This window comes from Heliangelus exortis, chromosome 25 (genome assembly GCF_036169615.1).
Source record: "Heliangelus exortis chromosome 25, bHelExo1.hap1, whole genome shotgun sequence".
In the NCBI taxonomy this organism is placed as follows: Eukaryota; Metazoa; Chordata; class Aves; order Apodiformes; family Trochilidae; genus Heliangelus; species Heliangelus exortis.
The window spans coordinates 2,368,311-2,394,802 of record NC_092446.1 but is presented as its reverse complement, the minus strand read 5'-3'; the positions used below and the strand labels follow the sequence as shown (position 1 = coordinate 2,394,802).

The 26,492-nt window shown below is 57.5% G+C and overlaps 2 protein-coding genes across 4 annotated transcripts in view; both read left to right on the top strand.

The window, feature by feature from the left end:
• Window positions 1-26,492, top strand: part of CDK18 (cyclin dependent kinase 18) — a 193,794-nt gene that overhangs the window by 26,609 nt on the left and 140,693 nt on the right. The gene's annotated exons all lie outside the window — the stretch shown is intronic.
• Window positions 601-25,407, top strand: TMCC2 (transmembrane and coiled-coil domain family 2). Of its 3 annotated transcripts, XM_071768632.1 has the most exons (5): window positions 601-962; window positions 9,251-9,763; window positions 21,949-22,883; window positions 23,078-23,213; window positions 24,117-25,407. In XM_071768632.1, exons 1-5 carry the CDS (start codon window positions 798-800, stop codon window positions 24,426-24,428), a joined length of 2,061 nt encoding a protein of 686 aa, XP_071624733.1. In that variant the 5' UTR covers window positions 601-797; the 3' UTR covers window positions 24,429-25,407. The 3 variants fall into 3 exon arrangements, with proteins under 3 accessions (XP_071624733.1, XP_071624734.1, XP_071624735.1); XM_071768633.1 differs by lacking the exons at window positions 601-962; window positions 9,251-9,763 and adding an exon at window positions 12,849-12,878; XM_071768634.1 differs by lacking the exons at window positions 601-962; window positions 9,251-9,763 and adding an exon at window positions 17,616-18,185.

Genomic DNA, 26,492 nt, shown 5'->3' with positions numbered 1-26,492 from the left:
CAGCAAACCTCGCTGCGTGCGACGCGGAACCTTTATTGGGGCGCCGCGGGGCAAAGGGGGAGGAGGCCGGGCGGACCTCGGCAGCGAGGCACGCCGGGAAATGTAGTTCATCCGCGCAGGGATTCTGCGCGCCGCGCGGGGCACGCTGGGAGTTGTAGTCCCGGGAGGTCCGGGGCGGGGGCACTCCCGGGACGGGGGCTGGGGGGGACCCAGCGCTCTGCTCTGCCCTCCCCGGGGCCTCCGCCCACGTCCGGACACCCGTGGGGGACGGCGGGGACCGGCAGGGAGGCGCGTGGTGGAGGGGATCGTGTGAGAGCGGCCTAGGGGCGAGGAGAAATTAATAAAAAGACATTAAATATAGATTTAAAAACGGCAAACAAAGGGCAGGGTAGCGCCCCGGGGGTTCGGGCCGTGGCTCCCGGGGCTCCCGCGGGGTCTCGGAGCTGCGCGGACCGGGCCGGGGGGCGGTGGGCCCGGCAGCACCGCGCGCCGCGACAGCTCCTCAGCGCCGCAGCCAATCAGCGGCCCCGGCCCCGCCCACCGCCCGCAGCCATTGGTCAGCGCCGCTGTCACTCAAGCCCCGGGGGCAGCGGCGGTGCCGGGGATGCCGATGCCGGCGGGCGCGGAGCCTCCGCGGCGCGGAGCCGCCGCCCGGCCCGGGCACGGCGGGGCAGGAGGGGCGGGCGGGCCGGGGTCGCGCATCCCGCGGGCCCCGCAACGACCGCCCGGACGCCGCCCGGTGCCGCCGCCGCCGCGGCCGTAGGAACCCCCGCGTCTCGGGGGCACGGCGCACCGGTATGAAGCGGTGCCGGTCGGACGAGCTGCAGCAGCCCGAAGAGGACCCCGGAGCCGTGGGGGAACAGCCCGGCCCCGCCGCCATGGAGGCCAAATCCGGGGAGGCGGCTGCAGCCCCCGAGGTGGGCGCTGTCCCGCCGCCCCGCACCAAACCCCCCGACCTGAAGGTGAGAAGCGGGGGCACCGGCCCGGGGGGTCCCGGTGGGCTGGAAGTGGGGAGAGGATCCCGGGCGGGTCACCGGAGGGATGAGTGGCCCTTAGGGTCAGCAGTGGGGTGATGGATGGGGGGAGCACCCTATGGTGGTGCCGGTGTGATGAGCACCCAGAGGGGTCACCGGTGGGAGGGAGCCGGTGGGGCAGCACCGTCCCCACATTCTGCTCCCCGCGCTGCTACAGGTGTGACCTTGGAGGACGTGAGATGGCCCCGGGATGGGGATGCTCCTGGATGAGGATGCTCCCGGGATGGGCATGGTCCTGGGATGGTGATAGTCCCAGGATGAGGATGCTCCCAGAATGGGGTTGGTCCCAGGATGAGGATGAGCCTACAGTGAGGATGCTCCTGGAATGGGCGTGATCCCGGGATAGGGATGCTCCCGGGTCCCAAGATTGGGGATGCTTCTGGAATGAAGAGGTCCCAGGTTGGGATGCACCCAGTTGGGTGATGCTCCTGCCCTGGGAATGCTCCCAGGGGATGGGGTGTCCCTGGGGTGCGGGTGCCACCTCCCAGGGGCCAGGTTCCTCGTGGCAGTGGATTAGGAGCCGGCGTGGCCCTGCTGCAGCCTGGCCACCGAGAGCAGTGACAATAACAGGGCAGCAGTGGGAGAGGCTTGGAGGACCCTGGTGACACCACCCACTCGTGGCAAGGGGGCTGCAGACCTAAGGGTCTCAACCCGGGGCGGGTCAGGAGCAGGATGCTGTCACCTAAAGGATGGATTTTTTAGGGGGCCAGGGCTGTCCCCCTGCAGAGGGGCTGAGCACACCCCAATAAATAAACCCCCCCCGGACCCAGCCCAGCGCGGGAGGGGGTTTGGGGGTTTTGGGGGGGGGGATGCTGGAGCAGCACCAGCCGTGTCCAGGGTGGGCTCGGGGCTGCGGCAGCCGGGAAACGCCGAGGTATAAATGGCCCCAAGGCTGCTGCTCCCGGTGCCTTCGGGCTGGGTCCGGTTAATGAGGAAAACAAGTTGGGCGGCACTGCAGAGCTGCGGGAGGGACGGCAGCCCCGGCCCCGGGGGCAGGGTGCGGGCAGGGTGCGGGCAGGGTGCGGGCAGGGGTGCTGGAAGGCAGGATGGGGCAGTAATGGGTGAAATGGGGCAGATTCTCCTCGTGGGTTTGGAAGCAGAGAGGCTCAGAGCCCCAAATGTTCAACAGGGTCCTGCTGGTGGGGGGCTGGGGGGGGTTTGATGGTGCAGAGATGAATTCCCTGGTTGTAACTTTGATTTTTTGGGGGGCTGCAGCACCTCGTGTCTGTGGGCAGAGTGTGCTCCTGGCTGCACTGCCAGAGGAGATGTGGTGGTTGGGCTGTGGTGGGACGGAGGTGCTGCTTCCACTCTTGGGTTTTAAAAAGACCTGGAAAAAGATGGAAATAAATCCCTGGTTACCCAGAAACATCCTGGTGTCCTGGTGGACATCCTGGTTGTGGCCTGCAGCTTGGCCTAGAAGGTTTTACCAGCACAGTCAAGGTCATGCAGGAGCTGGGAAGCACAACCAGGAGTGCCAGACATCCCTTCCAGAAAGGCAGCCAGGAAAGAAAAACCCCATTCCCACAGGAGAACTTGGCTGCTTTCAGCACAAGAAACCCCGTGGTGAGAGGAGGCTGCTTGCTGTGACACGTGGTGCTTTTTCCTTGATGTCTGAGCAGCAGCTCCTGCTTCTCGAGCACTGGGGAGGCCTCAGCTTGAGTCCTGTGTCCAGTTCTGGGCCCCTCAGCTCAGGAAGGAGATTGAGGTGCTGGAGCAGGTCCAGAGAAGAGCAAGGAGGCTGTGAAGGGATCCAGCACAAGTCCTGTGAGGAAGGGCTGAGGGAGCTGGGGGTGTTGAGGCTGGAGAAGAGGAGGCTCAGGGGAGACCTCATCACTCTCTCCAACTCCCTGAAAGGAGGTTGGAGCCAGGGGGGGGTTGGGCTCTTTTCCCAGGCAACTCTCAGCAAGACAAGAGGGCACAAGAGGTCTCAAGTTGTGCCAGGGGAGGTTTAGGTTGGACATTAGAAAGAATTTCTTTCTGGAGAGGGTGCTCAGCCATTGGAATGGGCTGCCCAGGGAAGGGGTGGATTCTCCATCCCTGGAGATATTTCCAAAGAGCCTGGATGTGGCACTCAGTGCCATGGGCTGGGAACCACGGGGGGAGTGGAGCAAGGGTTGGACTTGATGAGCTCTGAGGTCCCTTCCAACCCAGCCAGTTTTAGGATTCTGTGATTCTATGATTCTGAGCCTGTTTTGGCTTTGCTGAGGTGAGGCACAGCTGGTGCTGCTGCCCTAAAAACAGCTGGAGGGAAGAGCCAGGGACATCCATGGGGCTGTGGTGCTCAGGCTTGGTGGGGTGGAACACTCTTACCTTGTGGAGGCTCAGCTGAGCTTGGACAAGGTGGTGCCTCTCATCCACCTCATCCCCAGCCTTTCTGATCCCACCTGGGGCACTTTTCACCTGTACAGTGAGTCAGAAAAAAGACCAAAAAAATCATGAAGCAAAAGGATCTGTATCTTACGACGGGGATGGCCACCAGGCCAAGTGTCCCTTGGCCAATGTGTCCAGCTCTGAGCTGGAGCTGCAGCCTGGTCCAGCTCCCAGCAAGAGCAGTGGCCAAAGACCCATTGATTTTATTGATGTGAGTACAACAGCCTAATGCAGGGTTGCTCTGTGATCCTCACCTTTACCATATTTTGTAGCTCAGCAATTAATTGCCCACATGGAATCAATCCCCAGACCTGCAGAACACATCAAAAAAAATTGTGTCTTGGTGCTGCCCACAACTTCCTTGGCCAGGCTGGGCTCTCTGCCTGGCCCTGCCACAGACACCACCCAGCCAGCCACTTCGCCTCCTCTTACTACAATGAGTGGCATCATGAATAGATACTTCAAAGTTTTCCTGCCCTAAACCCTCTCTGGAGCTGCACTGCATTGGCCAAGGTGGGGTGGGCTCAAACAAGGTGGTCCTTGGCCCCTCTGCTGTCCCCAGAGCCTCTTGCCCTGCACCAAGACCCACAGATTTATCTCCCCGTGGGTGGTGAAGGAGCATCAGCTGTCACCTCCTGTTTGCTGCCAGCCCAAGATGGATTTGAGCTGGCAACCTGGCAACCAGAGGCTGCCTTGGGTCATCTCCATCCCCTAATCCCAGCAGAGCTGCTGCAGCTCTCCGTTCCCCAGCCCCAGCTCCTCTGCTGAGGCCAAGGGCTCTGTTGGGGGAGAAAAAAAAAAAGGGAAAAGTTCTGGCAAGGAGCAAAGGAGATTCGTGACACATTGTTCTGCTCAAAAATATATTGGGTGGCAGGGATTCCTGTGCTCTGCAGTAGAGTGTCTGGATCCATACAAAACACTGCAAAAGGAGACATCCAGCCTCTCGTGGCTCCAGCAAGGAGTTCACTGCTTGGTCCTGCTCACACTTTCTCTGACCTTCTCAGAGCTCATAGTTTTCCCTGGGTCTCTCCCTATGTTTTCCCAAAAGGACTGACCTGGCCAAGGGCTGAAAGTTGAAGCCTGACCTCATCTCCATCTCCAGTTTCATGATCTTGGTCTTCATGACTCCCACCTTTCTGTCCTTTGGTCCTGAAAGCCAAGATCAGCAGAAGTCCAGAGGCACTGGCCTAAGCTCTTCCCTCTTCCCAGGATCTGATCCCAACCTCACATCCACAGACAGCAATCTCCTCCTGGGTTTCCTGGAGATGGGAAACCTCTCCTGGAGCTGGAGAGCCTCTCCTAGTGAGATGAAATAAAAAAATAAAGGGGGGAGGGGGGGGTACCATCACAGGTTGTGGAATCTCCAGCACAGGTCCTGCCCTGAGCAATGGGGTTGGGATGGGGTGGCTGGAGAGGATGAGTTTGGGGGCTGAACCTCCTGATGTGGCTCAGAGGCTCCCCCATGGCAGTGCCTGTGCTGGCTGGCAGGATGCAGAGGACTCCTCCTCTCCCTAAAAAGGTCTCCAGCCCCTATTCTAGACCCTCAGCTCCATTTATACTGAATCCCTCACACAAACAATTTTCCAGGCATATTCTGGTCTTGAAAGGACAGTGCCAAGGTGAGCTGGCTCCCCTGTGGTTCAGAGGATGGAGCTGTTGTCAAGCAGCTCGAGCAGGAGCCACACAGTCCCTGGAGCAGCCACATCCATCATCTCCCTGGCCATGGCTCAGCACAAGCTCTGGGGCTGCTGGCAGGGAGCTCAGCAGGTCCCAGCTCTCAGTCCTGCAGAGCTGCACACCCAGATCCTCAGGGAAAAGAGGAGAACATCCCCTGGGCAGGATGCAGCCAGGAAAAATGAGTCCCACCAGAGTTTGGGGAGGGGCAGAGCCCTCCTGGGAGCTGTGCCATGCACACACTCCTGCTAGGCTGGGACACTGGGACACTCAGCTGAGGTTAAGCCCTCTGTGCCCATTCCCCCCTCCCAAATCTGACTCCCCAGGCTCCCCATCCTTGCTTCCCCCCAAATTTCAGCTCTCAGCATCCCCACAGTCAGCTCAGGAGAGGCAGAGGTGGTGGCTGTGGGAGAGGCAGTCGTGGGCTGTGTCCTTGCCCTGGGGAGCACATCTGCCTCCTCTCAGCAGGGATTTTCTTCTGTAAATATCCCCCAGATCAGGAGCTCCTGGGGGATCCTCAGCCACCCCCCTGAGCCCTGTTTGGGGCCACCCTTGGGCAGGCAGTGCTGGTCCCAGGGATGCCATTGCAGAGAGGTTTAAGGAGCTGTGTGTCACTACAGCCTCTCAGTAGTGCACAGAACAACATGACTAAGGTTTGTCACATGTTTGTTCTCTCATCCTGTCCCCGAGAGGAGAAGTGTGTGTGGGGGGAGTGCTTTAGTTTTCCATTTTAGAACACCTCTCCTTTTTCCCAGGGCGCTTGTGGCAGCAGAATGGGGGCTCTGGGTGCTGGTGTGAGAGAGGGGTGCCAGGGGGAGCTGGGCTGGCTGTCACCCCTTGGGGACACATCTGCCCCTCACCCCCAGCCTGGCAGCCAGGAGTGGGGTGCAGGGTGAGGATGGGGCCCCCTTCCTGGGGAGGATCAGCTGGGGAAAGCAGCAGGAGGAGTAGAAAACCCATGGTGGGGCAAGCAGGACCTCCGAGGGAGCTGCTCAGGGGCTCAGTCTCTTCCTCTGCCCCCCAGGAGAATGGTTCCCCCACACCTTAAAATGTGGGGTGGGGTGTGGTGGGATGGAGCAGAGCAGAATGGGATGGGACAGTCTTCCACTTTGTGTGTGCAGTGCCTCCAAAGGGCTGCAGCATCTTGGCTGGAGCTTCTGGGCAGGCCAGGGATATAAATAATTAATAGTAATAATAATAATTGAGCAGGACTTCTCAGCGTGTGGCTGTGCTCTAAGGTCACAGCAATAAGATCCTCTCCTTGTTTGTCTGGAAGCCAAAGTAAGAGGTTTGGGTGTTGGAGAAGAGCTGGAAAACCATTTAACAAGAAACTGGGAGGTTTGAGTGGCCAGATGTGGGTTGTCCCCACAGTGTCCCCACAGGACCAGGACTCTTGGTGCAGGCAGGGCAGTGGGATGGGGGTGCACCACGTTCCTACCTTCTGAGTTTCCAAGACATTCCTTTCCACCAATGGATAAACACCTAGGGAGGAGGCAGAGAGTGTGACTGTGGTCATCCTCAGCCAAATTCTGTGCCCTGGGCTTGACCCCAGTGCAGCCAGCAAGGGTCCTGACCCCCCTCCAGGGATGGGAAGCAGGAGCTGCTCCTTTGGAGTCCATGGAAACAAATCCCCAGCACTGAGCAGGAGCTTCTGGCTGTATTAACGAAAAAGACAAAAGAAAGAAAGATATTTTTGTATTAGTCGTAGTGTTTTTCAGATGTCTACACTGAGAAATTAATCTCCATATCCATTGCATTAGTTATTAAGCAATGGCTGTTCCAAAATAGCCCGTGCAGATGCTCTGTTCTGAGCCACGAGTGGTTTCGTGCCAGAAAAATGCCTCTGCTTTGGAAGAGAAATAATATCCCGGAGTAACAGAAGAAAACAGAGTTTTTTACATCAGCAAATTCTCTGTGACAAGTGTTGCAGAGCAGCTTGGTGGTGGTGACCACTCCCAACCACTCTTTGGTGGACATGAGCCCTTGGTCCTCTGGGGTTCCAGGAGAGCAGGGCTGGCATTCCCCTTTTTTTGCTTTCCTGCCACTTTTTTTTTCCATTCAGATCCCTTCCTGTCCTGCTGGGAGCTCTACCTGCAGAGCCCAGGAAAGGTTCCTTCAGGAAAACTTGGAAAGGACCTCAGGAGAGTTTCTTTTAAAAGGTGAATTCTATCATCTGGAGCTGTTGGGCTGAGAAGCCCCTGAGGGTGCCCCAGCTGGAGCTGGGAAAACTTCTCCTCCTCTCCTTCAGTGCTGGCTTTGCTTTTATTTTGGTTTTTTTAGCCTCAAGGAAGGGAGTTACTTGTTTCTTTTCACTTGGACCTTCTAAAGGGCTAACTGAGCATCCAGGGCTGTGCCATCCCCTTGGTGGCAGAAATCTGGGGGTTTATAGTTCTTACCTATCTGATGCTGCCTCGGTTTCCATAGCAATTCTATAAATAGAATAAAATTTAAATCACAATTTCCTGAAGTAGCAATCCGGCACTGTGGGTTTATTTTATAGTTCTCAGGAAAATCCAAAAGGCTGGAAATTCTCATAATGAATGGATAACAGAAGGATTAAGGGCTTTGCCTGTCATGGTGAGTGACACAGGATCCCACTGCTGGTTTCTTGTCAGTGTTACAGGTGTGAGGACAATTATGGATTTGGACCCCGTGGCTTTAATGCCTGGGGTTTTAGGGGATGGAGTCTTTCCTCTGTGGCCATGAAATCCTGCAGCTCCTGCAGGCTGTGTCTCCAACATCACTGCTTTGCTAAAGCTGGGGCTTTTGCTGGATGTCTGCTGGGGTAGAAGCTCCTGGTTCAGAGCCTGCTCCCTGCTGGGTTTCGAGCATGAGTAAATGGCAGCAGCACTGTTACAGGACCCAGCATCCCTGGGGAGAGAACCTGGCAGCAGTAACTCGGTGCTGAAGTGGCTCTGAAAATCAGGAGGGTCAGGACTGGTGGCCTCAAAGGTAGGATACATGGCTTGACTCCAAAAAGTCAGACAGAGAGCTACAGGGCAGCCTTGTGCCTTGGCATCTGCTGGGTTCCCATCACCTGAGCCTGCTCCAGGAGATCAGAGGATCTTTCAGCATCCCTGGATCATTTCCTTGCTGTCTGGGAGGTCCCAGAGATCTGGGATCTGCTGAGCCCTTTGCAGATCCTGCTCTTTGCTGCCCACACCATTGCCCCCCAGTTCACCACACCCAGGGGACTGGGGAGGGCATTCAGCCAACATCCCCTGTGGCTGTAAATCTGAGCATTCCAGTGACTGCAGGGAAACTGCTCCGGGTTGACCTGGCTGTAATCTTGAGCAGGATCTGTTCCACCATCCATTTTTCATGACTTCTCTGTGGCCGCTGCTGCCGTCCACCCCGATTCCCAGGAGCTGGCATGAGAAAAGCCTTGTGTTCTGTGGGAACGTGAGGCTCAGCCCCCTGGGAGAGGAAGACCAGGGGATTCCCAGGGGACCAGAATGCCCCCATCTCCTGCTGGAAACCAGCTGCTGCCCAGTGGGGACTGGATTTGATAGCACTGGGCCACGAGCTGAGGTTTCACTCCTGCAAGCGAGGCCATCGTGGTCCCTGCTTGTGCTCTCAGATGGTGGAAAATCCCTTTTTTGATCCTTTCTGGAGCATGTTTCAGAGAGCAGGTGGCTCCTGGCAGCATGCTGGTGGCTGAGGGTCCAAGGTTGGGAGCAGCTCTGGCTTTTCTAGCAAATAAAAAGGCTGCTCCATCCCTGCTGCCCACAGGGTCAGGTTCTCTGTGCAGGGTGTCTGCAGACACCCTCCTCCTCCCTCTCCTGCTCTGAAGGGAATTTCTGCTCCTCTTGCAGCTTTAGGGACAGGCAGCACCCATCAGAGACATTCCCCCAGCTTGGGAAACACTGTTGGAACCTCACAGTTGGAGCCATCCAGAGCTCTGTGCTCAGCCCTGCAGCCCCCAGCCAGCCACTGATGTTCAACAACAATTCCCATGGCTATAAAGTGCAGCAAGGCACCAAGGCTCCATCCCTCCTGCAGATCCCTTCGGCTCGGTGCGGGGTCCCCAGAGCCCTCCAGAAGCTCTTTCACCCCTCGAGCCTCACGTTTGGTTCGGGGAGGGGGGATCCGGCCCGGCTCGGGTCTCCGCGGTTCCGCACCCTCCTTTTTCCCGACGGTGCCTGAGGTTCTTTTTCTCTCCTCTCCCGCAGAAAATCCAGCAGCTGTCCGAAGGCTCCATGTTTGGCCACGGCTTGAAGCACCTTTTCCACAGCCGCCGGCGGTCCCGGGAGCGGGAGCAGCACCAGAACTCGCAGGACCCGGTGCCTCCTCATTCCCACGGGCTCTCCGACCACGATTCCCCCGACGAGAAGGAGCGGTCCCCGGAGATGCACCGCGTTTCTTACGCCGTGTCCCTCCACGACCTGCCGGCCCGGCCCACCGCCTTCAACCGGGTCCTGCAGCAGATCCGCTCCCGCCCCTCCATCAAACGCGGCACCAGCCTGCACAGCGCCGGCCGCAGAGCCAAGAGCGGCTCCTTGGAACCCCAAAAAGGGAGCCCCCACCTCCTCCGCAAAGCCCCCCAGGACAGCAGCCTGACTGCCATCCTCCAGCAGCACCAGGGCCGGCCCAGGTCCTCCTCCACCACCGACACTGCCATCCTCCTGGCTGAGAGTGGGGCTGTCTACCTGCTGACCGAGGACACTGAGTGCCTCGCTGACAAGGTAGGGCTAATAGCCAAGGGGATGGGGCTACCAGCACCCCGAGGTGCTGTTAGGAGGAGGCAGGGGGTGTGCAGTGTGGGTGGGGTTGATGCTAAGCCTGGTAGGGAGGTGAAGGTGAAGGCAGGATCGTGCCCTGCTCCAAGTCCCAGAGTGGGATTTGAGGGAGAAGGAAAAGGGGCCTGGGAATGGGAGAGGGTCCCAGGGGTCTGCAAAGGCACAGCAAGCAAATTGGTCCCCACCAGAGTGATTTTTTTAAAGGGCTGACAGGCTGGGTTTTCCATCTAGGATTTAGCCCCTTGTTATGAGACTGAGATCAGTGCAGGAGCACGGCACACGAGGCACAGGCAGGGAGAGATGCTCCAGCTGCTGGTGGGGTTCTCCACATCTGCTTCTCTCCTTGGCCCTTGGATCTCAGCAGGTGTCATGCTCTGAGCATGCCCTCTGCAGCCCCAAGGCCTAGATGCATCCTATTTTTAATTCTTTTTAAATTTTTTTCTTCATTTACCTGAAAATACCAGCAGTAAAGTAACAAAGTGGTAGGGCTTGGGGTGGGGGGATGGCTCTGGCACCCCCCAGAGGGCTCGTGGGTGGGTGGATTTTACAGGAATGGCTGTGCAATAGGGTGACAGTGGGTGGGGGTGAGATAGCCCCCCATGGGCTCCCCCTCAGCAGTGGGACCTGGTGAGCACAGGGCCTGGGAGTGGTGCTCCCCCCCCACAAGCCAATCCTCTCTCCTTGGCACTGAGTCTCCGAGAGGGAAATCTGACCTGGGGACTTCTGCTGCCCTCTGAGCTAATGGAAAGAGGATCTGGTTGGATACCTTTCCTTTCTGTTTTCTCTGGGCAGTTTCAGTGCCAAGCTGCAGCTGACGCTCCTGCTGGGTGCCAGGGTCCCCTGTCACAGCCTTGTGGGGCTGGGGCCACCATCAGAATGTGGGAATCTTGTCCTAGAGGATAGATACACGGTTGTATTCACAAGAGACAGTTGCCCAGGCCCTGTGCACACTTTACAGGGTGCAAATCAGGGCACCCCAACCCTTCCCTGCCAGTCCCTCCCCCAGACTGAGTGCCTGAGCCATTCAGGTTGTCAGTTTGAGCACCTGCAGCCAAAATTTCTTGCACCTTTCCCCATGGCCTCAGCTTGGTGAGGAGCCCCTGTCCTGCTGAGCCTTGGGGGGGTTATGGCCAAAGCTTTGAGCCGTTCATACTGGGACAGAAGCACCCAGAGAGAGGTGAGAACAGAGCGGGTCCGTGTCTGCTCCCAGAGCAGCACAAAGAGCACAAAAAGGGAATGAATAATTAACTGCATATGACACAAAGAGTAATAAAGAAGAGAGACAATACTGGGTCCTTTGTGGGGCAGTGGAAAAATAACCTATTTGGAGAAACAAGAGCTGTGTGATATTCTCATGCCGGATTATTTTTCCACAGCCCTCAGGAAACCCAGCTCCTCTCCAGCTGGTGCTGCACAGCTCCCCCAAACCCCAGCACCTGGCTTGGCACCTGGGCTTTGGGCCTCACCTCACCCCTCTCCTGTCCTGCCAGGCTCAGGCACCTCTGTCTCCTCCCTCGTTCACCCTCAAAACCATTTGGAAGCTGCTGCCCCTGGGATGCCCCCCGTGAAAGAGCTGTTTTTCTCCCCAGAAATTTCATGCTCAATTCTCCATCTGTTGCATAAGGGGCTGAGCACACTCTGGATTAATCCCTTGTGGGATTGCTCAGCCTTAGCAAGTGCTTTCTGAGCAGCTATTGATCTCCCCCCACACCCCCTTCCTTTTTTTTTTTTTTTTTTTTTTTTTTTTTTTTTTTTTTGTTAATTAGGCTCCTGCATTTTTCTCTTCCCTCCCTTTACCTGCACTGGTTCCTCACCCTGCTCCCACTTTGTGCATGGGGAAAGCAGCTCTGCTAAGGGTGGGATGACAGTGTGGTGGCCTGGATGACCCCTGCCACCCACTGATGGGTGCTCAGAGCTTGGGACTGATATTTCTGCTGCCTGACTCTGCTGAGAGCCACAGCCATGCCATGTGTCCCCGTGGGACACTTTGCCCCAAGATAGATCTCCACTTACCTGCAAGATCCTCGGGTGGGCTGGGGGGGCTTCTCCAGGGCTGGAGGCACCAGGAGGACCTCTGGATTTCAAGCACCCATTCTCCTCCTTGTCCCATCCTGTGTGGCTGTGGTGCTCAGCAAAAACCAGTGGTGTCCTGGGGATGTTGGTCGGTGTTGGTGTGTCCAAGGGAGCCCCTGGCTGGTGCTGCTACTCACAAGATGTCACAGACATCCAGGGCAACTGGGCTGGTGAAGGGACTCGAGCACAGATCCTATGAGGAAGGGCTGAGGGAGCTGGGGGTGTTGAGGCTGGAGAAGAGGAGGCTCAGGGGAGACCTCATCACTCTCTCCAACTCCCTGAAAGGAGGTTGGAGCCAGGGGGGGGTTGGGCTCTTTTCCCAGGCAACTCTCAGCAAGACAAGAGGGCACAAGAGGTCTCAAGTTGTGCCAGGGGAGGTTTAGGTTGGACATTAGAAAGAATTTCTTTCTGGAGAGGGTGCTCAGCCATTGGAATGGGCTGCCCAGGGAAGGGGTGGATTCTCCATCCCTGGAGATATTTCCAAAGAGCCTGGATGTGGCACTCAGTGCCATGGGCTGGGAACCACGGGGGGAGTGGAGCAAGGGTTGGACTTGATGAGCTCTGAGGTCCCTTCCAACCCAGCCCATTCTCTGATTCTATGACACGGTGACAGATGTGACAGCAGTGGTGTGGCAATGGCATCGGGGCAGGGGGAAGGTGCCAGCCGGGTCCCGAGGTGGCGATGGGAGCATTCTGGAGAGCTTGCTCCTTACCTCGCTAATCTCCTCCTGGTGACCCGCCAGTTCCTGATTTCCGGCAGGAACGGCTGCCGACGCCCCGGGAGCGGGGCTGTGGGGTCTCCCCGTGGACCCCCGGTGGGGTGGGGGTCAGCCGAGCCCCCGTGCTGGCGGGGCAGAGCATCCCGGGGGGACCCTCGTCCCCGTCGGGGTATCCGGAGCTGGACCGGGGGAGCCGCGGGGTTTTGTGCCTGGTGCTGCCGGGGAGCTGCGCCGATGCCTGCGGGGATTGCGGGATGGTCCATGTCCAGGTGAGCCCCCGCCTTGCACCACGGCCCCTCCGAGCCCCCACAACCCACCCCAAACAGAGGGGGAGGGGGGGACGAGCGGGAGGGGCCGGGCCGGATGCGGGCCCGGTGGCCATTAGAGGGCAGCGTTACCGCACCGGTGTGCGCGGCTGTCTGGCCTTTCCTGGCTGTCCTGTCCGTCCGTCTGTCCGTCCGTCTGTCCGTGCACACCCCTACCCGGCTTCTCTCAGCGGGACCCGCTCACAAGTGTCACGACTGCAAGTGCTCAGCCCCGGCTGGGACCCGCGGAGCATCCCCCGAGGGGTCCGAGTGCCAGACCCGGTCCGAGCTCACTACCCGCCTGCCCTCAGTGTCCCTTGGGCAAGTGACAGCACCAGCTGCCACCGCCGCCCGTGTCCCCGTCCCCTCCCGCAGCCGCCTTGGCCCCCGGAGCGAATGCTTCACCCCTGAGGCACAGGGGAGGGGACAGGGGGGGGGACAAGGGGGCTTCTGCTCTGGGTTTGCAGGCCCGAGGCGGGTGCTGGGTGGTGACGGGCACTGATTGATGGGCTCTTAGCTCCCATGTCCCTGCTCCCATCTCCCCTGGGACCGGTCCGGGTGGGTGCTTTGCACCCCAGGGCTCTGCCTCAGCCCCATCCCCACCCTCCTGCAGCCTGAAGGGCACCAGTGCTCCCAGCACGGGGCAGGATTCATCCCGCTAAATTTAGATCCCCCTGGCTCAGTGGCTATATCAGGGTGAGAGGGATTAGAGCCAGCAGGGAGAAACCCTCAGCTTCTGAGCATCCCCCCCGGGACGTGGGGGGCTTTGGGTAAGTGGTGGCCCCAACCCAGCTCCAGCTCAGGGGGGAGATGCCCCCAGGTAGGGTCTGATAGGAAGCCCAAATGGTGGGATTCTGGGAAGCATTTTGCTGCCCCTAAGGCTCCCTTTTAAGGGGCATTTTGTGGCACTGGGGCCAGTGATCCTAAAACTGTAAGGTTGAATGTGAGCTCCTGAGCAGGCAGCCTGCTTTCTGGAGAACCTAAAGATCCCCAGGGGGCTGGCAGGAGCTAAGGAGATGCAAAACCTTTGAGTCTCACTGCTTTGATTGCTGATCCCACCTGTCTGACCTAGGCAGGGGTTTCCCATCACTCGCTGCCTCAGTTTCCCCAGCTGAAAGCCAGGTCCAACATTTCCATCCCTTGAGTGAAGTCTCTCACATATCTTTAGGAGGCAAAGCACATCCTCCCCTCCCACCCAAACTCCAGGCAAGTAATGGTGTTAAAATCCCAGAGGAAGGAACTAAACTAGGCCAGTGGTGGCTGCAAAAGTGAAGGGATGGTGTAGAGCTGCCCTCTCCCTGCAGCCCCATGGCCAGGCACCCCCCCAGCATCCAGGCAGGATCCCAAGGGAGTGAAGTGGGGAGAATCAGTGTGCAGAGACCCTACGAGTGCCAAGGGTTTGGGGTGGGGGGATCTGAGGGGGTTGCTGACCTCAGCTGCATCCTGAAGCTGGAGGTGTGAGGGTGCTGGTGTCCAGGTCAGCTCCCACTTCTCTGTCTCCATCTCCTCAAGTATCCCAGGGGAATAAATGAGAGTTCCTGATCACAGGGGGGTGGTGGTGGGAGCTCCTTCCCTCCTCACTGCTCCCATCTGGATGGTGCTTCGAGAAGCAGTTTGGGAAAAGCAAGATAATAGCTGTAAAGACAAAGATCCCCAAGATTGCTGGTTTAATTAATTCAGGAGAAGAAGAGTATCAGACTCTGGGACTGATTCACCCCCTAGCAAAAGACATCATGTTCCTCAGCCTTGGCTGACATATGGCTGTTGTTCCCAGCCCACCAGCAGCTCCTGCTCCCTGCAGGCGTGGGGAACGTGAAGGATTTGGACTGAGGAGGTGGTTGGTGTGGGGGGGGACAGGGCAGGGTTGGGAGAGTGAGGGCTCACGTCCATCCCACAGTGGGTCCTGCCCATCCCCAGGCAGGCAGCTGGGATGGGGATGATCCTGAGAGCAGGATTTGGCTCCTGAGTCAGGATGAGCAAAGCAGGATCCTGCCCTGGGACTCCTCACTCCTCAGCTCTGCCCCTCCCAAAACCCTTCCTGCATAATCACCCAAAAATCCACCCCACACCCCCCAGGGGTAGCACAAGCACCCTGTTAGGGGTGTCACAACCCAGCAGCAGCACAGGCTGGGGGGGCTGCAGGTGGCTTTCACACTCAGTCACCCAGCAAAAAAACCAGCAGCACCACTGCTGGAGCTCCTGGGGATTTTTTCCCCACTGGAGCTCCCGCTGGGATTTTTTTCCAAAGATTTCTCCAAGCCTAGGCAGGGCCCTGAATAGTTTGACCCATGAAGGGCTGGTCACTGAATCATCTCCACAGAGATGTCCCTCCTGATGACCTGCAAGGGACAGCCCTCAATCTGGCGGATGTGGGGATGGAATTAGGAAATCCTGGGGCTGACATGGCATGGATGAGCACAGAACCACAGGGACTCCTCCCCTTGCTGCCACCAAGAGCCCCATGGGATGAGCTGGGCACCATCCCAGCTCTGATGGGTTCAGGGAACCACGGCAGCTCCTTCATTTCCTCTCTGCACCATTCCAGGCAGTGCTTGGAGGTGCTGGGTGTTCTCCCAGGAGGAGCAGGAGGGGTCCCTTGCAGCACCCACAGCCTGTTCCTGCTCCTCCAGGCTCCCTCCCTGCTCACCAGCCGGTGCTGCTTGTTCTTGGCTGCCTCAGAGCCTGGTGGTGCCTCCTCTGGGAGCCACATCCTCCCATCCTCTGGCCCTTCAGCTCCTTCACTGCAGCTATGACAGAGGGAGAGGATCCAGCTGCCTCCTGGAGCACCAGCCTGGCACTTTGCAGCAGTGAGCAGGGCATCCTCCAGCCAGAACAGCATCCTCCTGAGCCCTGCCCTGGGAAAAGGATTTTGCTCTTAAATTCTCTGCTGGGTGTTTTTGTAAGTACCCCTCGTCAGGCTGCTTCCTGCTCCGAGGCAAGGCAAGGGTTTGGGATGTCCAGGAGTGAGGGGTGAGGAAGAAGATGGTACCTGCAGGTGAAGGTGTGGCTGCTGCTGGGCTCAGTGTGGCCATGGTTGTGGATTTAGCCAAGAAACCTCTTGCTTTGGACAGCAAATGGCTACGTGAGGGGCAGGAGAGGTGGAATTTCCAGATCTTCACCTGTGGTATCAGTGTCCTGGCTCCCAGTAATCCAAATGCAGCTTTCCCAGCTTGCTCCAGTGCAGCTCTACTGGTTTTCCTTCCCTGTGCTAAGCTCAGGCCCTGGGGGTTCCCAGCCCTGGGTGCTGAGTCCCTGATTTCCTCTGTGTTTGTGCTGGGGATCTGTCTCAGGGTGGAGATGCTGGGACCAGGAGGGACCAGAGGTTCAGGGCCAGATCCTGCACCAGCTCCTATGGAATGTGCTGTGATTTTTGTGCTCATCCAGGCATTTTCTTTGGTTATTTCTCTGGTTGCCTCTTATAGGTAGGCCTGGAAAACAGAGTTGCTGCTTTCTAAGCAGAGCTGATGCTAAGTTTGAAGGGGAAATCCACAACAAACCTCCTCTGGGGTAATTTCCTTGCAAACCCCCACTTTTCCCATGCCAGTGGGGAAATAGATTCCCAGCACTGAGCAGCCCAAGCAGCAGTTGCTGCTTCTGTGCCCATTTCCTTCTGGCCCTTGCCCCAAACCTGTCAGAGCTGACATTCCTGGAAGGGAAGTGTTCCCACAGGGATTCAGGGAAGGGCAGTGTCTGAAAGGAGGTTTAGGGGAGCTCACGTTTGCAGGATTCACAGCTCAGAGGTGCAATGGTGCACCCAGAGCCTCTCCAGCACAGCAAGTTACACTTCCAGGGCAGGGAGAAAGATGCTCAGCTGGTCTCAGCTGTGGGAACAGCTTGGTCCTCCCCATTACACATTACACATGCATCTGGGTCACCATCAGCTCATCGGGCCAGCACAATTCAACGTGTGGCTGAAAATACTTCCTAAGCTCTTGTTGTTGTGTTGCTTTTTTCTTTTTTTCTTTTTCTTTTTTTTTTTTTTGGTGAGAAATTACTTGACCAGAGAGCTGCAAGTGAACCTCTCTCATTTAGCCCCATGTCTGCAGCTGCACAGAGATGCTCTGCAGCCAGGGGTGGTTTGAGGTTTCAAACAGCCCCAGGATCCTGGGGCACATTGAGGGCTTTGGACTGGCTCAGCAGAAGGGTTTGGGCTTTGCTTCCCTCAACCACCCTGATCCGGGCCTGATCCTGCAGCTCTGATTGCACCAAACCTCCCCATGGTTGGGCTGGATCAAACACCCAAGCTCCAGGTCTTGGACCTTCACCCTGGCCCCTCACCACTTCCCCAACATAAATTCAGTACCTGGGGGGGGACTCCAGACTGGCACCAGCTCTGTCCTGCTTGATTTTCAGCCATCCCCTTCAGCATCTTCTTAATTCCATGTGAATTATCAAACTCTTGCATCTGGTCAGTCAGCTGGATGGCTTTTTCTGTGCACTCCCTGTTCTCCTCTGGCAGATTCAGGTCGGTGCAACCCTCCCCATCACCTCCACGGTGTGAGGGGGTCAGGAGCCTGGTGCTGTCTGGACCTGAGTCCATATTGGAGCAGGACCAAGACACAACCTGGTTCCTGGCTTTTAGCTCCCTTGGGGGGGCTGCCCAGCTCCTTGCTGGACCACTGGATATCTAGAATTTCCTGCTTGGCAGTATCCCCCGGGTTTGGGGTGGGGTTTTTTTTTTTTGGTGTTTGGGGGTTTTTTGGTTTTGGTTTTTTTTTTTTTTTTTTGCTTTGCTCTGCCTCCTCCTGCCTCTCCTGGCTGGCTGTCCTGCTATGTGACACAGCAGATGACAGCAGTGGCCCGTCCCGACCCTCTGCGTCAGGGCACAGGCAGCGTATGGGGCTGGAGGCGTGGGAATCTCCCGCCAGAGGGACGAGGAGGGGGTTTTGCATTACACACAGCCCTGAAAGCTCCTCCGGGCTCTCTCAGAGCTGTAAACAGCTCCGGCGGATCTCCTGAGTCGGCAATCCCGCGGCTGCTCCGTTCCAATCCCTGCGGGAACGAAGCCCCCCGGGAATCGCGGGGCCAGCCCGGGCAGGGGGCTGCAGGAAACCTCTCCTCCTCCTCCTCCTCCTTCTTTACCTCCTCCCTGCTGCTCTCCCCCCCCTAAACTTTTCCTGCCATCAGCCGCTGCTTTCCCCCGGCACAGCCCTGCCATGGGAATCAGCTCTGCTCGCCCATCCCTGCCGGGAATCGGGACACCGGGGGGATGCAGCCGGGCTGCTCACGCCGATTAACCCCAGGGGACCCCCGGCCCTGCCCACCATGGAGGTAGGTCCTGGCACACCTTGGGTTTGAAAACCGCGGGGAGGACGGTGCTGGGCAGAGGGACCCGCAGAGGGGTTTTGGTACCTCCGGTTCTGGCGCTCGGTTGAGCGAAACCCCCCGGGATGGATCCGTGCGGAGCAGACGGGGTGGGAAGCTCCGCGGAGAGGTGAAACCTTTCATGTGCCTCCTCCTCCTCCTCCCTACGTGGTGGAAGAAGAATTAGAAAGGCTGGAAATTAGGGGAGGCAGCTGCTGGCAGCCCCGGTGTGGCTGTCCAGGAGCAGGGCAGGAGCAGGGCAGGAGCAGGGCAGGAGCAGGGCAGGAGCAAGGCAGGAGCAAGGCAGGAGCAAGGCAGGAGCAAAGCAGGAGCAAAGCAGGAGCAAAGCAGGAGCAAGGCAGGAGCAAGGCAGGAGCAAGGCAGGAGCAGGGCAGGAGCAAGGCAGGAGCAAGGCAGGAGCAGGGCAGGAGCAGGGCAGGAGCAGGGCAGGAGCAGGGCAGGAGCAGGGCAGGAGCAGGGCAGGAGCAAAGCAGGAGCAAAGCAGGAGCAAAGCAGGGGGAAAGCAGGGGGAAAGCCAGGAGCAGGCAGGGCTGGCTCCTTCGGGCTGTGCTGCAGGCTGGGAAGGAGGGTGGGAAGTGTGAGTCAGGGCTCCTGATGCTATTTTAACCCCCGGGGTAGGTAACAGCAGCACGGGGCTGGGGACACACGTGGGGACAGGGACAGGACTGTCCCTTGTCCTGCTGGGCTGCTTGCAGTCACCGACTGCCCCAACTTGAGCTGCTCTGAGGAAGGGGGGCCATGGGGGCACTCCCAATTTAACAGTGCCCCCAAATCGACCTCCCCACGTCCAGTGCCCACCTGCATCTCTGGTGGCCGTGCTTTGGTGGCCACCAAGGGACCAGGCCCTGGTGACACCCGTGCTGCAGAGCTGTTGGGTCAGTGCACCAGCTCCTTGGGTTCTCCCTGCCTGCCAGCATTCCTCGAGAGCTCGGTGGGGCTTCCATGCTCGAAGGTTCCTACAGCTCTTTCATCCCCAGGCTGGATTTCAGCTGGGAACCATGGTCACATCCAGCAGGGAAAGTCCCCTCTCCAGGTCGATGCAGTAGGAGCCATGGGGTCAGCTCATCTCCTGTAGCTGTAGGATGCTGAAAACAGAGTAGTTTAGGGCACAAGTGCCTTGACACTTTGCAATAAGTGTGCAATTTCTTAAGAACAGGTTTAAATCCCTCCCAGCTGTGCTGGGAGACCCAGAGCCCCACGCTGGGGACACGGTCACGAGCTGCTGGGCCCTGAGCTCCTCACCTGCCCCCCGGGATTTCTTCCATCAAACCTGCAGCAGCAAATCAACCAACACTGCATAATTGTGCCTGGCCATGGCCCTCTAAGTACTGTTTGCTCAGCTTATTAGCTTGAGCCTTTTGCATATCTCAGCTCTCCCGGGTTGAACTCTGTTGATCAAAATCATTTCTCTTCCCATGTCCTGCATTCCTCCCGCATCCCACATCAGCCTCTGCTCTCCCCTCTGTGCCTGCCTGGAAAACAAGAGCTGGAAAACAAGGTTTTCATTTCCATGTGCCTACCAGAAGGTTTCCTGCATGTAGGGAAAGTGTGGCTTTTACTAATCCCCGATTAAATCCACTGCACAGTCATTTAGGCTTGGGATTTAGCAGGCACTGTCTGTTAATGCTGCAGGGATGGGTATTGTCTTGTTTTGGTGGCTGTTTTCAAAGCAATAACCTGATGTGGCTTTCCTGTGATGTGCTCTGAGAGAGAACAGAGCTTTTGGTGGGGCTTGGGGAAAGGATTTCACCCCAGCCATGTCAGCATCACATCCATGCCCTTCCCCACCCATCCTGCCCTCCCTTCCTCTCCTCCCAAATATATTCCCACAATTAAATCCAAAAGATTGGCTGTGCAGGGGAAAAGGTCTGGGTGATTTCCAGACCTTTCTTTCTTTGGAAAGAAAGTTTGAGCAACTTCCCCCTTTGCTGGCCCAGCTGGGGTTTCCCATGTCAGCATCTCTAGAGTTGCCTTTTCCTTTGCTGGTTTGTCCCTTACTCTGCAGAGAATCTCCCAGCTGGCCAAAAAGTCTGTTTCCTGTCACTTCTCATTTCTGCTTTTTGATAAGAAACCAAAGCAAAACCATCCACAGGGCAACAGGAGGGCCCAGCCTGACCAAGCAGCTAAGAATAGCCTGGCAGCAAGGGCTGAAAACACTGTTTGTTGGCATAAATTTTTTTTAAATATAATTTCCTTTAAAAAAAAAAAGTGCTGATCCAGCTCCCAGCTCCATCCCACATCCGCCTGGGGGCAGGGGGCTGCTGGGGTTCCCCTTTCCTCTCATCCTCCAGCCCAGATGACAGCAGTGGAGAGAGAAGAAAACCCTTGGGGAAGAGGCTGGGGGATGCTCCCACTGAGCTTGTGCTTTGCTTTTTCCTCCCAAGGAGGCTGAACCCCCTGCAAGGAGCCCCTGCATGAAGCACCAGCACCCCCAGGACTCCCAGCATGATGCAGCACAGGGGAATTAAGTAAATAAAAGGAGGGCAGGATCTGTCCCTGCTTTTCTGAGCCCCCCACAGGACCTGCTGCAGATGGGAGTGTTCCTCAGCAGCATCTTGAGAACATTCCTCCCTCCCATGCAAGGCATTTCCTGGTGATAACACACTCCTGTGTAATGATCTCCCAGCATTATCCCTATTAAAGGGTCATTCAGGGAAAGTGTGATGGAAATTAGAAATTATTCAGGTCTGCCAACAGTATTTAACTTTCAAGCAGCTCTTAATTAGAAGCCAGGAGCCATTTATACAACCAGGGAGATTTGCATAAGAATCTGCACATAAACCCCGGCAACTCCAGAGATTTAGTAGTTTGTTTGGTTTGGTTTTGGGGTTTCTTTTTTTTCATACATGGCAAAGCAATGTGCCTGGGTTAGAGAGCATGAGGCAGGACCTGGGGTCACAGTCCAGGATTTTAAATGTGGCCTCAGGCAGGTGAGTTCCTCTCTCAAAGCTCCAATTTTTCCATCTGTAACATGGAAATCAACACGTGCCTGAACTTCCCAGGTTGGGCTTGCAGAGGGGTCTGGCATTGCCAGGTGAGAAATCTCAGAAAAAAACTAAAAAGGAGTCCCAGGCCCTGCTCCCGTCTGGGGACCAGGAGCTGCTCCCCAGACACCCACAAACTGGGTGGGAAAGCTGCCAAAGTCTGAAAACAAAACTAAAATACCTTTGGGTTGCTCAGTCCCTTCTCTCTCTGCTGGTTTGGTGGGAGATTTGATGATGGGTTCCAGTTCAGCTCCTCGCTCCTCGCTCCTTTTCCCCTGGCTGGGTGCTCAGCACCCAGGAACGTGGGTGCCCATCTCTGCATGGAGGGAGGGTGGGAAGTCCCAGTCGAGCTCCTGACAGAGGATGCTCCCTGCTGAGAGCAAACAGCCCCGGGACCCCAATTCTGCTGTTGCTGAGCCCTCTGACTGATCAAGGCCAGGTTGGATGGGGCTTGGAGCAACCTGGGAGGTGTCCCTGCCCATGGGAGGGGTGGAACTGGATGAGCTTTAAGGTCCATTCCAACCCAAACCATCCCCTGATTCTACACCAGCAGTGTGGCTGGGAAATGCTTAACCAGAAAAAACAAAAAAACCCAAACAACCAACTTGTCACTGCTGGTTAACCATTCCCCAGCCCAGCTCCTGCCTCCCTCCCTTTGTCCCCCCACACCCCCCAGACCTTTGCCTCCTCTGTTAAGCATCACCCTCCTCTCTCTGTCCCCACAGCTGGACAAGGGGGATGTGACCACCCTCAGCCTGCCCACCGCCTCGGGGCACGGTGACCCCGAGGGCACCATCTGCCTGGACGTCCCCGATGGCACCCCAGACCCCCAGAGGACAAAAGCTGCCATCGAGCACCTGCACCAGAAAATCCTCAAGATCACGGAGCAGATCAAGATCGAGCAGGAGGCTCGGGATGACAACGTGGCCGAGTACCTGAAGTTGGCCAACAACGCCGACAAGCAGCAAGCCTCCCGCATCAAACAGGTCTTTGAGAAGAAGAACCAGAAGTCAGCTCAGACCATCGCCCAGCTGCACAAAAAGCTGGAGCACTACCACAAAAAGCTGAAGGAGATCGAGCAGAACGGGCCCTCCCGCCAGCCCAAGGATGTCTTCAGGGACATGCACCAAGGGCTCAAGGACGTGGGTGCCAACGTCCGCTCCAGCATCAGCGGGTTTGGTGGAGGGGTGGTGGAGGGTGTCAAGGGAGGCCTCTCGGGTCTGTCCCAGGCCACCCACACTGCAGTGGTCTCCAAACCCCGGGAATTCGCCAGCCTGATCCGGAATAAGTTCGGCAGCGCCGACAACATCGCCCACCTGAAGGACACCTTGGATGATGGGCACCCAGAGGAGGCTTCCAGGGCTCTGAGTGGCAGTGCCACCCTGGTGTCCAGCCCCAAGTATGGCAGTGATGACGAGTGCTCCAGTGCCACCTCCGGCTCTGCTGGCGGCAGCAACTCAGGGGCGGGACCCGGCGGTTTGGGGAGCCCCAAGTCCAACACACTGGACAGCCACCACTATAACTTTGACACCATCCTTGAGGAGCTCCGGGAGATCAAGGACAGCCAGTCCCACCTGGAGGACTCCATGGAGGACCTGAAGGCCCAGCTGCAGAGGGATTACACCTACATGACCCAGTGCCTGCAGGAGGAGCGGTACAGGTAGGGAGGGGTGGGTGCCATCAGCAAGCTGGGGACATGGGGAGTGGCTGACCCCACACTGCCAGACCCCACAATTCCCATGGAGGATCGTGCAACGCTTTCCTTTTGGAGCAGGGAGGGGCAGCAGGGTGAGGGTAAGGGGGTGGAGGGAGGAACCTGCCCACCCCAGAGCCCCCTTCACCCCCCGTGCACAGATACGAGCGCCTGGAGGAGCAGCTGAACGACCTCACTGAGCTGCACCAGAATGAAATGACCAACCTGAAGCAGGAGTTGGCCAGCATGGAGGAGAAGGTGGCTTACCAGTCCTATGAGAGGGCACGGGACATCCAGGTAGGGGAGCAAGGGGGCTGAGCCCCTCCCCACTGCACCCCCCCCCATCCATGGGGCAAGAGAAGGACCCCAGGCTGGGAGGGAGGGAGGGAGGGTGAGTAGGGGGTGTCCCCTTTTTCCAACACCTTCCAGATGGGGTCCTCACTGTGATCCCTTCACAACAAGAAGTTTAGGATTAAGCCACGTCCCTCAGGCCCCCAGAAAAGTCCCCTCTGTGCTGGAGCCCCAGGCACAGCTGTAGGGGGGTGGCTGCAGCACTGGGCTGTTACAGAGCCACGTGTGAGCCAACACAAAGTCCCTGCTGTCCCAGTTTTGGGTCATCTGCTCTGCTGCAGTTGGTACTCCCAGCACCAAGGCACAGCAGGGTGGGCACACCTTGGGCAAGGGTTTGCAGAGGAAAAACCCCTTCCAGCAGAAGTGGGAGCTGTGCAAGGAAGACATCACAGCAGCAAGGTCTCAGAGCACCAGGGCAAGCAGCAGAAGCCCGGGGGGGCCATCCCTTGGGGACAGTGGCCAGTCCTTGGGGACAGTGGCCAGCCCTTGGGGACAGTGGCCAGCCCTTGGGGACAGTGGCCAGCCCTTGGGATCAGTGGCCATCCCCTGGGATCAGTGGCCAGTCCTTGGAATCAGTGGCCAGCCCTTGGGATCAGTGGCCATCCCCTGGGATCAGTGGCCATCCCTTGGGATCAGTGGCCAGCCCTTGGAATCAGTGGCCAGCCCTTGGAATCAGTGGCCATCCCCTGGGATCAGTGGCCAGCCCTTGGGATCAGTGGCCATTCCCTGGGATCAGTGGCCATCCCCTGGGATCAGTGGCCAGTCCTTGGGATCAGTGGCCATCCCTTGGGATCAGTGGCCAGTCCTTGGGATCAGTGGCCATCCCTGATGTCCTGCTGTCCCTCGCAGGAGGCGGTGGAGTCCTGCCTGACACGGGTGACCAAGCTGGAGCTGCAGCAGCAGCAGCAGCAGGTGGTGCAGCTGGAAGGGGTGGAAAATGCCAACGCCCGAGCCCTGCTGGGCAAGTTCATCAATGTCATCCTAGCCCTGATGGCCGTGCTGCTCGTCTTCGTCTCCACCATTGCCAACTTCATCACCCCCCTCATGAAGACCCGCATGCGCATCCTCAGCACTGCCCTGCTCATCCTCTTCCTCTTCCTCCTCTGGAAGCACTGGGACTCCATCACCTACTTTCTGGAGCATGTCCTGCTCTCCAGCTGATCTGCAACCCCCCAGGGGTTTTCCATTTCCAACTGAGGAGAGAGCAAGGGGGGGGACACAGTGTCCAGAGCCTTCAGGTTGTTGCTCTCCCAGCTTCTCCATCCTGGCTGCAGCTGGTGGTGGCCTCTTGGAGGGTGGTGTGGCAGAGCTGGGTGTCTCTGGGATGTTTGGGAAGGGCAGGATAAGGAATGAGGAGGAGGTTTGGGAAGAAACTGGTTATTTATGGAGCGCTGGGTTTTTCTAGGGGTTTAGGGCTTGTTTTTTCATTGTCATTCTGCTCTGAAAGTCTCTGAGAAGGAGGTTTTCTGATGGTGGGATGGATTGAGCTGGACCAAAGCTGGTTCCAGGAGACCTTGCTGTAGAGAGAGGAGAGGAGTTATTTGGGGCTGGGTTTTCTCTTTCATCCTTGAAGACTAAGATGGCAAAAAGCCAAATCCTGGGATGGAGTGAAAGCAAAGCACGTGGTGAAGGAGAAAGTGAACCCAAGACAAGTGCAACAGGACATGCACATCCCACCAGCCTCTCCCAACCCCACCAGGGACAGAGCAGGGCTGTGACATTGTCACCTGGTCCTTACGAGGGCCGGGGGAGGACACAGGGGACCTGATGCTGGAGAAGCACCAGCACAGGTGAGATCCCCTCTTCATTTATTTATTTCCCCCCTCCTTCAGCTTTAGTTGATCTGATCTCTTCAGGGACACGTGGACTTGCCAGCATCACACCTCTGTTTTACAGCCTCTGCCCCGTGTTGTGTGTGCGTGCGTGTGCGGGTTTTAATTTAATTCAAGACTCTGTTTCCATTTGTGAATCAAAGCTGGTAGAGCAGGGGGAGGCAAGCAGCTGCCTTCCCAGCCTCCCCAGCCCTACACAAGAGCACAGCATGCTGTCTCGGATGTTTCTTAAATTATTTCATACATATATATTTATGTAATATATCTATAAACACACACACACATATATATAAATATATATATATATATAAGTATATGCACACCCAGATCCTCCTCTGGTACAAATGGGTGCCACTCCACCAACTTTAGAGGCCCTGAAGCAGTTTGCCTCAGCTGGGAATTTGGTCCTTAATGTTTCTGTGGGGATCATCAGTGTCCTCTCCCACCTCTTCCTTGCCCCTGAAGCCAAACCAAGCTCACCTGTGGTCCCATGTTGAGCTCCTTGCATCCCTGCAGCACTTGAGCATCACATCTCCTGCTGGCACATCTCCCAGCATGTCCCAGTAGCCAGAGAGAAGTCTGTGCTGTTTCGGGAGCCCAGCAGCAGGCTGAGTTTCTGCTGCTTTGACCTGGCAAGATCACAACTGGGTCTGAAGTGGCTGCTGAGCAGAACAGAATGAGCAGAGGCCAGGTGGAAGTGCTTTGAGAGGACCCAGCAGTACCTCTGGGTGGTGATGAATTGGGGACACAGGGATGGATCCCCCCCTCCCAGGCATCTCCTGGGCTTGCTGGAAAGGGTAGTTAGGAGGTGACACGGGTTTAATACCAAACACAGGGCAGCCAAGCCCCCGTGTGCAGGAGCAGGGAGGGGACCCGGGACAGAACAGACCCGTGTGGAGGTCCCTGAAGTCCGGCCCATTCTGGAGGTGACACCCTGGGCACATCATCTCTCCAGCAAATGGTTTTATCTCCGTGAACTTTATCTGAGCAACGTGGGCTTGCCCAGAGCTGGGCAGATTTGGGGGCAGAGGAGCAGTGAACTTGCTGCATCCCCGGGCTCACCTTGTCCTGTGCCGCATCCTGCCGGGGTGCGGGGTGCCTCAGCACCGGCTCAGCCTTCCCCCCATCCAGCAGCTGTAAGAAGAACCAAACTGCGAGCAATTAAACCTCGAAATCTCAGCTCCCCAACCCCAGCGCCCTTCGCTGCTTGGCTCAGCCCCCGGGGGTGCCGTCCCCCCGCTGCGAGCCCCGCACCCCGCACCCTCAGGAGGGGACAAGGCGGAGAAAACCCCCTCAGTTCCGTCCGGATTCGGGGGTCCCAGCGGGCAGGGGGCCGGGGGGCTGCAGCACTGCGGAGCCGTGGCCGCAGGAGGGCCCCCGGGCTCCGCTGCTC

What these genes read in the sequence shown, in the direction of transcription:
- TMCC2 (XM_071768632.1), top strand. Translation starts at nt 798, where the DNA reads ATGAAGCGGTGCCGGTCGGACGAGCTGCAGCAGCCCGAAGAGGACCCC. An exon ending in CCAAACCCCCCGACCTGAAG is followed by an intron (nt 963 to 9,250) that starts GTGAGAAGCGGG and finishes CCTCTCCCGCAG; the next exon opens with AAAATCCAGCAGCTGTCCGA. An exon ending in CTGCAGGAGGAGCGGTACAG is followed by an intron (nt 22,884 to 23,077) that starts GTAGGGAGGGGT and finishes CCCCGTGCACAG; the next exon opens with ATACGAGCGCCTGGAGGAGC.